A 10,715-nucleotide genomic window follows, 5' to 3' on the forward strand; every position below is an offset into this window, starting at 1 on the left:
GCAGTAAAACACTATACGAGCGCACACTAGAAATATTTCTGGAGAAACGACAACAACAGCAACGTGACTAGATACAATTTTTTTTTTAAGAAAATCAAAGTTTGGCACAGTTTGACATGTACACAGCTACTTACTTATTTCATGATATTCCCCGGGCCTATAATATCTGCCTTAATGTGGTGTGACGTACTTTATGCATGTAGGCCTACGTCTGAAATGGAATCGCATGTTTCCAGGCATACCAGCCTTGGACAGTTGCGGAGATTTTATAGCCTACTGGCTGGTGTCAGCATACACTCAGTGTTGAATTCTGTATTATGTGAAGCGCATTTGCCCAAATACGAGGAAATGTTGGCTTGGAATCTAATTAAGAATACTACTGTTAATAGTGGGTGTCCATTCTTGGGACTCTTCATCTGACCAGAGGCGCCAGGTGTTGGCTCCTGTTGATCAAGCTCTGTTTAAAAGCTTTTATTGCCTTTGATTTGGGAAAGCTCCTTGAAAATATATATCAGTGGGATACATACAAGCTGTGAATTTCTATAATATTTTAATCCTGCTTAATCGTTGTGAGTTTGTTATCTGGTAGTTATTTGTAAAACCAGGTGGCAGGTGTTGTGCATGGGGTCTTGATTTTTGTAATCCACATACACATTGAATATTTTTGTCTCCCTGCCTTCAGCTGAGGAGGTTGTGAAGATATTTCAGTTTAATTGAAGTCCAAATGAATTGAGTGAGGTTTCCGAGGGATGGGTGTTGAGGTACCTGGTAACGTGTTCACTAAGGGCATGTTATACCTTACATCATTCGTAACTTTTGAGAATACCTTTAGAGTGATTAGTAGATAAATTCACATAAGAATTTGACAATTCTTCTCTTTAATCTAGACATTTATTAGGACACTGAACAAATGGTATGCATGGTTTTGCGTCTGCAAATGACCTTTCAGAGCCTCACATGTCCCAGACCTGTAGGTGCCAGATGAAATCAGCATGGTTTGTATTATCGTCGGGGAAGTGGGAAACCAGACCTGTCATCTTTTCAGTTGCATCTAACCTCTTGAACTTTGTTTTCTGAGCGAACATTATTTATATGTTTTCTGTGAAATTACCGATGCCATTTAAAGCAAAATGTACTCCTCAGAGCTCGATATTCTCTCAAGGTCGATTGGTATGCATATCAGTGGGTTTTGAATGGTAAAGCATAAAGCCCGGTTCAGCTAATTTAATGACCTATATGCGTCAATGTACATATATTACTAACTTTTCTTGAAATGCCTGTGGTAATATGTTGCAAACTATCTTTGTAAAATTAATCTGAAAAGAGTGGGCCGAGTAGATTCAAGACAATCCTGAAAATACAAAGCCTAATGCGGTGGGGTATTGAATGCTTCCCTGTAAATAATGCCACACAACGATCGACATTAAATATTGGATAGCATAGTTTGTAGAACGCAACCTGGAAACCAGCATGGTTAGTGTTGTGGGAAGGGAAACAGCAAAGATATATTTTCACTAGATTGATGTTCCGGTTTCAATATTTTTATCTTTTTCTTTTTTTAAACAAGCGTGTATTCTGATAAATGACATCGTGAGTTGCCGTGTACAAGCTGTCAGGAAAGGCTGGCTTTATAGGCCAGGGTAGGTCTATACCCCAGCTGTGCCAGCTGGCATGGCGATGTCAGCCGCGGTGAGCGCTTTGCGTCTGTAATTATTGAGAAGGTACTGTAGTCTCCCATCACAGGCTGTCCAGCTTGGCTGACAGTTACAGACTAAAGTCAGACGTCATGAGGTTGCCGCCTGTTTTGTGACTGATTGAAATGCCTAAACATATTCTCCACACAAGTAGATTTTTATAGTGTCTATTGATCTAATAGTATATGCAGCTGGATTGTGAAAGTCAATCGTCCCAAGGTATCTCTTTTAGTGCAGTTAGAGTGAGTGCCTTACATGTATCAGTTTATCATCAGCCATCTCAACAACAGGAGGACAGGTGAGTGACTTACACCATGGGTGAATCTGTATCATGCTGGAATGTGTGTATGTCTCTGAGCTGATCCAACACATTGCTTATCACAAAAGTTTTATGTGTACAAACAGAATTAGAAAGGTATGTTTTGTGGAAAATCAGATATGGTAATACCTATACATGTGTCTGTTTTCTGATTTTAATCAACTGAACCATCTACCACCACTCCCCCCCCCCACCCCCCGCCTGCCCCGCCCATCCCCCATGTGATGTCATCACAACTCATTTACATTGCGTTTCCTTTGAACGAAAAAAGGTTGAAAATGCACAACATGTGTGCTATGACAAATTGAGAAAGCTTCATTTTCCTCTGGAGATATTAATTAAGACTTTGCTGCACATTCGGAACTTGAGATTCAACTTCACAGGATTGTTTAACACCTGATTGAGTGGATGTACGATTTGGTTAGAAATATCAAAAACTATTCAGATAATGTATCCGTTTATTACACCAGGAAAATGAAGACAAATGGAACCAAGGCCAGACAGACACTGATAGTACAGATGTTATCAAACTGGACAGTGTGAATGGTCATCATTCCTTCCAAGGCCTCTTGAACACCTTACCACAGAAGATCTCAAAGAACGCCGCTAAGAACCTCAGTGTGCCCATCGCATTTGTCTGTCTGCTACATTTGGCCAATGAAAAGGTAAAACAAGATAATAACAGTATTTATTTATTTGATTGGTGTTTTATGCCGTACTTATGATTATTTCACTTATATGACAGCAGCCAGCATTATGGTGGGAGGAAACCGGGCAGAGCCTGGGGAAAACCCACGACCATTTGCAGGTTGCTGGCAGTCCTTCCCACTTACGGCCAGCCAACAAAAATAAAAACAGTGAAAGAGCCAATATGGGGCCCAGTAAGTGTAGACAGTAAGAGATTAGGGATCTCTGTCTATAGAAACTCTGTTGTACCAGTATCAGCATAATCTGTGTGCCTGCAGATTGGTACACGTAACAAATATACGGAAAAGAGAATAACATAACCATGTGGTGTGTAGCCAATAAAATTTTGGTAATCATTCTGCCAGCATGTGGTCAGTGAAGTGTATTGGTAATATCTTGCTTTTACATGAAGATAGTAATAACTTCGTCTACAGTACTCCGTTGTTCTTCACTCAGATGACAACCTGATTATAGACTACAGCATTGTGTTAATGGGGTCAGGATGTAAAAAAGATCTGGTTTGTCGCCTGGTAAACTGCATCCCTGTCCTGCCCAAAACAGGAGGTTATACTTTGTACAATCACATAATCCAGACTGTGTCCACTGTATGATCTTTTACCAAGTACAGTTCACACAATAATTTGGCATATGAATAATTAGCATTGGAGGGCCTAAGCTGAGCAGTTGATTGACAGGTGCAGATGTTATTCTGTTTTGTGGGAAGTAAAGGTCGTTTAGTTTCATGTGAAAGTTTTTGAACCAAAGATTGTGCATTATTCGAGTGAATGATACATGTAGCAATTTTTCAACCATATCATGGCAAAGTGCATTATTTGAAGATTCCTGGATTACTTTTCTATGTTTTATGTTTTTCAGACATTGAAGATTGTCGATAATGCTATGGAGGATTTACTTATAGAACAGGACTGTCGATGACCTACGCCTTGTGTCAGGTTGTCGTAGTTACCTGTAACACAGCACTCATTGGGCTCGTGGAGACTTATGGAGACCATTGTCTTGATCATCCCCTCAGTTTTCACCCGTGACATCAGCGATGATGAAGACAGTAATTTTGATGACATGCTGCTACTTTCCATTCTTCAGCACCCCATTGTCATTTCCTCTGCTGTTGATGACAGCCTTGAACTATTGTTCAAGGGCACATTTTCCTTTTTGTAAATGAATTATTGTATGTTTTTTTACATTGTATAAAGTCACCATTTTTAACATTACAAGTAATTTCACTGGTGTGTATGATATTGTCTTAGCCCTTGTATTCCTGTCTGTATGCCCTCAGTGGCAAAGGGGTGAGCTTTCGCTACCTTTGTATTCCTTTCTGTATGCTCTCAGTGACAAATCAGTGAGCCCTCACTACCTTTCTATTCCTGCCTGCATGCCCTCAGTGATAAATCAGTAAGGTGTCAATACCCTTGTATTCCTGTCTACATGCCCTCAGTTGCAAATGGGTGAGCTTTCACTACCTTTGTATTCCTTTCTGCGTGCCCTCATTGACCCATCAGTGAGGTGTCACTACCTTTGTATTCCTTTCTGTATGCCTTCAGTGACAGATCAATGAGGTGTCATTACCTTTGTATTCCTGTCTGTATGGCCTCAGTGACAAATCAGTGAGGTGTCATTACCTTTGTATTCCTGTCTGTATGGCCTCAGTGACAAATCAGTGAGGTGTCACTACCTTTGTATTCCTGTCTGTATACCCTCAGTGACAAATCTGTGAGGTGTATTCCTGTCTGTATGCCCTCATTGACCAATCAGTGAGCTCTCACTACCTTTGTATTCCTGTCTGCATGCCCTCAGTGACAAACCGGTGAGCTCTCACTACCCTCGTATTCCTGTCTGCATGCCCTCAGTGACAAACCGGTGAGCTCTCACTACCCTCGTATTCCTGTCTGCATGCCCTCAGTGACAAACCGGTGAGCTCTCACTACCCTCGTATTCCTGTCTGCATGCCCTCAGTGACAAACCGGTGAGCTCTCACTACCCTCGTATTCCTGTCTGCATGCCCTCAGTGACAAACCGGTGAGCTCTCACTACCCTCGTATTCCTGTCTGCATGCCCTCAGTGACAAACAGGTGAGCTCTCACTACCCTCGTATTCCTGTCTGCATGCCCTCAGTGACAAACAGGTGAGCTCTCACTACCCTCGTATTCCTGTCTGCATGCCCTCAGTGACAAACAGGTGAGCTCTCACTACCCTCGTATTCCTGTCTGCATGCCCTCAGTGACAAACAGGTGAGCTCTCACTACCCTCGTATTCCTGTCTGCATGCCCGGCAAATTGGTGAGCTCTCACTATCGTTATATTCCACATCAGGGGCACTTTTGATTTTTAGTGGATGATAGACTACATTTTACATCTCCCAACATGATGATCAGTTCTTTATAGAAACCAAGGACATACAGAACATAGTCATTGCAACAACTGTCCTTGTAGTTCAAGTGGTTTCAACAATGGATTTCATAACTGATGAAGCAGTTTGAATTCTAGAACTGTCCTGAAGTCTGTCTCATTTCTTTCATCAACTTGTAAAGCTTTGATGTGTTTCATTCAGATCCTATCTTCATGTGTACAGTAGTGTATTGTGGTAATTACAGTGGTGTACAGTAATGGTGATAGTAGTAATGCTGTCAAGGTGTCCATTAATGTGTACATATTAGATATCAGGATTGGAGCACTTCCATCTGTCTCACTGTGGATTATTCTCATGGAGTAAAATCAGTACATGTATAATCTCTACATATTGTGTTTGTACATTAACTGTATAAACCAACAAATCACAGTGTTCCACTATACACCATGCAGTAATTGTATAGTATAATAGAAATGATGTAAGTAGGGAGCTGGACAAATGTGTTTGCTGGTGTGCCGCAGGGCCCCATATTGGCTTTTTCACTGTTTACATTTTGGTTGGCCGGCCGTGAGTAGAAAGGTCTGTCAGCAACCTGTGGATAGTTGTGGGTTTCCCCCAGGCTCTGCCCGATTTCGTCCCACCACAATGCTGGCCGCCGTCGTACAAGTGGAATATTCTTCAGCATGGCGTAAAAACACCAATCAAGTAAATAAGTCAAATTTTTGTTTGACAGCAATGTCTACGAGGAACTTTCTGCTTTCTCCCACTCCACAATAAGTATATTTCTTGCCAGTTGCTCATCCTGTACATTTATGGTGCAGTGTTGAACAACTGCAGTGCTTGCTTTATGAGAAACAGTGAAATATTAGAGAAGAACAAATGAGTATGTGTGTGGCATGGGCCGACTTGTTTTGGACGTGTAGGCCAAACAAAACATTTTCAAACACACTCAGATTGAGAAAAGCTTGGTGGTTCTTTTTCTGGAACGTCACATTTAAAGTCAAAGAGTAAGTGAGTGAGTGCTTGGGGTTTAACGTCGTACATAGTCAAAGAAAAGGTGAATGTCAAGTATATCTCAGATAAAAGACCACTAATCATTTTCTATGTACATATAGTTCAATTCAACATAGTAAAGTGCATTTGAAACTTTTGATTCTACAGTGGCCTTTTCTAACTGTATTGGGACCATTGATGTCAGGTTTTTGTCACTTAACACTCAGACTGCTAAATTTCATCATTCAAAATCCATGCGCATATAGATCTATGAATGCATTCTCTTCATGGGCCATGAAACAAACTATTTCAAGCAAAAGATATGGATATGGCGTTACTGATATCCTCTGGGTAACTACAGACCACCGTAGAATCTATTGTTTTAAAACAATTTAAATTGGATGCAAACATTGTAATAAAAATAAGACTATTTTCCTTGTCAGTGTTTAATGGTCTCTCATCGGATATATACTTCATTTCAGTCTTGTCTTTGCCTTTAACTTTACAGTTCATTCACATAATGCATTTTCAGTAATCCTATAAATTTGCAGAGCGTGCATGGACTTGTGTGTTAAAAAAATTAAATTTGAGTTAACGTCATATTCAAGACCTTTTCACTTGTACAATGACAGTCAGTTTATGCGTGTGGTAAATCATAGTACCCGGTGTAAACCACCAACCTTTGGCAACTTACTGACAAACTTTGCCGTGTGTCACATACAAATGTACACATCATATTGGTGGAAGACAAGCGGTTTCTGACTGAAGTCAAAGTGTGACTGGCCATACAAGCACCCAAGACTGCTTCTGTCCCCATGGCCCCACGCACAGTGAAAACCCGTCAAAGGCCAGTTTTAAAGCTACACCTTGTGGGTGCTTGCGACTGAAAGGCAAGCACCTTATTTACTTGGACCAGGTCCTTATTCAGCCATGCTTTCCCTGTTCTGATGGCAGAAGGGCGGTTAGGATCAGGATTAAAACGGATGACTTTGAGAACTCTTCTTGGTCACATCTGCTCCCTTTCCACAAGTTCGTAGGCTGACAATGTAGGCCCAGCTCATTCTCAGTGCTCACTACTGAGTATAAAATCACAAGCTGAAGCATAATAACTGTATGACCAACCAAGAACAACAGAGTATGTATGACTGAAGCAATGTCTGATCAGACAGGGTAATATTTTCCAAACAATGTTTATTACCAAATCTCACGAAACAGCCACAGTGAATCAATGATAGAAATGTACGGAATGGACCAATTTCCAGTAAAGAACAGACATAATCAAATGTTGCACATGAAAGTACAGGTCAAACACATTTATTTTCCTTGAAGAGAAAACCAAGGCATTCCTAGTACTTGACATGATAATAGGAACATAACATAATAATGCTATTTTGCTCTTTCAACTTCACACTGTTGACCATCTCAAGAATCTAGCATGGCATTCATTAAGTCGGGAAAACTGATTGGGACAAATGAACGATGTGAATAAAACCAGACAAAAATGCCAAAATGTTCCGCAGGTCTGAAATAATGGAATTGTTAATTAATAGAAGTTTAGTTGCAGGATAGAGCCATATAAATGTATTTCAAGGAATGTGCATGGAATTTTGAGAACTATGCCTTAAATAGATAAGACCATTATATTTTTGATTATATAACCATCAGCATTTTATGTCATTTGTTCCCTTTGTGACCAGAGATCATAAATAAATAGAAGTATAAAAACACACAATTTCAGGGCCCAGTTGTTCAGAAGTGTATTACAGTTAAGATCAGCATTAACTTTAGTCTGGACTAAAGTCCATTTGTTTCATACTATGGGAAAACTGGTATTAAGGTTTAAACCTAGCTTAACTTCTAATACACTTTTGAACAAGCGACTTGACTATTTCAAGCACTGAAAATATTAGACTAGTTTTGAATATAAATATACATATGTGAAATCTATTGTGACGCAGACAATCCTGCGACAAGTAAATAGTTGAAACAAAAAGTGACGTCATGGCATCATTATGAAAGGCCTAAATGACCAGCATTGATATGGAGACCATTAAACGGTACATAAACTCTTCCTTTCACCACCAACAAAACTTTCATAAGATACTTAATAACTATATTACCAGTCAAAACCAATACACAAAAATACAACACATACATGATCAAAGTCAGTCAATTTGTTTCCAGGGTTACATATTATCTTTTACGTCTGACACCTTAAAAAGGCACTTGACAAATGTACTACAAACCTTAGTACAATCATTAAATAGTTTCTATAGAACAAAATATTGACAAATCTGACAAGTTTCTGAAGGATATCAAAGCTTCACATCTTTACTCAAAGTCCTGGCCACAGGCTGAACTGCTCTTACTGCTGACCTGACTAGATGTACAAACTCAAGACACCTGGCCATAGGCTAAACTGCTCTTCTTGCTGACCTGACTACATGTACAAACTCAGACACCTGGCCATAGGCTAAACTGCTCTTGCTGTTGACATGAATTCTAGTGCAAATCAGCCACTGGGCCAAAGGCTGAACTGCACTTCCTGCTGACCTGACTACGTGTACAAACTCAGAGACCTGGCCACAGGCTAAACTGCTCTTGCTTTTGACAAGAATTCTAGTGCAAATCAGCTACTGGGCCACAGGCTGAACTGCACTTCCTGCTGACCTGACTATGTGTACAAACTCAGAGACCTGGCCACAGGCTAAACTGCTCTTGCTTTGACATGAATTCTAGTGCAAATCAGCTACTGGGCCAAAGGGCTAAACTGCACTTCCTGCTGACTGGACTACATGCACAAACTCAGCCACTGGGCCACAGGCTAAACTGCTCTTGCTTTTGACAAGAATTCTAGTGCAAATCAGCCACTGGGCCACAGGCTAAACTGTTCTTGCTGTTGACATGAATTCTAGCGCAAACTCAGCCACTGGGCCACAGGCTGAACTGCTCTTGCTTTTGACAAGAACTCTAGTGCAAATCAGCTACTGGGCCACAGGCTAAACTGTTCTTGCTGTTGACATGAATTCTAATGCAAACTCAGCCATTGGGCCACAGGCTGAACTGCCCTTCCTGCTGACTGGACTACATGCACAAACTCAGACACCTGGCCACAGGCTAAACTGCTCTTGCTTTTGACAAGAACTCTAGTGCAAATCAGCTACTGGGCCACAGGCTAAACTGTTCTTGCTGTTGACATGAATTCTAATGCAAACTCAACCATTGGGCCACAGGCTGAACTGCACTTCCTGCTGACTGGACTACATGCAAAAACTCAGACACCTGGCCACAGGCTAAACTGCTCAACTGCACTTCCTGCTGACTGGACTACATGCACAAACTCAGCCACTGGGCCACAGGCTAAACTGCTCTTGCTTTTGACAAGAATTCTAGTGCAAATCAGCCACTGGGCCACAGGCTAAACTGTTCTTGCTGTTGACATGAATTCTAATGCAAACTCAGCCATTGGGCCACAGGCTGAACTGCCCTTCCTGCTGACTGGACTACATGCACAAACTCAGACACCTGGCCACAGGCTAAACTGCTCTTGCTTTTGACAAGAATTCTAGTGCAAATCAGCTACTGGGCCACAGGCTAAGCTGTTCTTGCTGTTGACATGGATTCTAATGCAAACTCAGCCACTGGGCCACAGGCTGAGCTGCTCTTTCTGCTGACCTGACTAAATGTACAACCCATCCACTTGGCCACAGGCTGAGCTGCTCTTTCTGCTGGCCTGACTAAATGTACAACCCATCCACTTGGCCACAGGCTGAGCTGCTCTTTCTGCTGACCTGACTAAATGTACAAACAGCCACCTAGCCACAGAATCGGACAACATGCACATATAAATGTTACTTCAACAAATGAGCAAGACTAAATAACATTCACTGAGTAGACACCAGGTAAATTTATAATCACATTTTGTAAAGGTAAATATACACATGGTAACTCCCCATATCTGATCATATAACTCTCTCAGGTTTTCAGTTACTTTGGCCTAAACTCTTAGTTTAAAATAGTTAAATCAAACTTTACCCTTGAGCCGGATGCCTTTAGGCATACATAAAACATTTTCCATGTCATCACTGGATGTTTAGCCAGATCTCAATGCTGGCAAGCATGACCTTTACCTGCACCCAGTTCATTCTACACTCCTACAAAAAAGTGGATGATTTCATGTGTACAAAATGCTAGTGTTTCATGGCCCTACTGACATTCCATGTACATAAGATATGATATTTGACAAGCTGTATGTGCAGCACCTTTTACATGTATAACCGTATACTATGGTATCATTTGTCACTGAAAACATCTGCCACATGATTGCTAATACATACTCGATAAAAGTGTGCCTGTAATCACTTGTAATTTCATGAAAAAATATGGCTGATAATAGTTTTATTGTCCACTAGCCCTGTCAAAATTCTTTTAAAATCAACATTTGAAATGTTTATGATAATATAATAATGCTAGCCCTTTTTATACAAACAACTGTTTTGTTTAATATAAACATAATTTTGCCAGAATTATGAAATGCTGCATGTCTGAGTTAAGTTTTAAACAATTAGTTATGTAAGTATCACATCCCTTGGGGCTATAATACACAAGAGAAATGTAAAACAGGAATGTTTTAGCTGAATGTATGTCAAAAGAAT

At 40.6% G+C, this 10,715-nt stretch overlaps 1 protein-coding gene across 1 annotated transcript in view; it reads left to right on the plus strand.

Moving 5' to 3' along the window:
* LOC135467958 (condensin complex subunit 2-like) overlaps positions 1–5,446 on the plus strand; it is a 34,304-nt gene extending 28,858 nt beyond the window's left edge. Inside the window, exons 17-18 of the mRNA XM_064745910.1 lie at positions 2,484–2,678; positions 3,577–5,446. Of these exons, the coding sequence (XP_064601980.1) occupies positions 2,484–2,678; positions 3,577–3,636 (255 nt within the window). The 3' untranslated portion in view covers positions 3,637–5,446. The remainder of the gene's footprint in view (positions 1–2,483; positions 2,679–3,576) is intronic.
* The last annotated feature ends 5,269 nt before the right edge of the window (positions 5,447–10,715 follow it).

Source organism: Liolophura sinensis, chromosome 6 (assembly GCF_032854445.1).
Source record: "Liolophura sinensis isolate JHLJ2023 chromosome 6, CUHK_Ljap_v2, whole genome shotgun sequence".
In the NCBI taxonomy this organism is placed as follows: domain Eukaryota; kingdom Metazoa; phylum Mollusca; class Polyplacophora; order Chitonida; family Chitonidae; genus Liolophura; species Liolophura sinensis.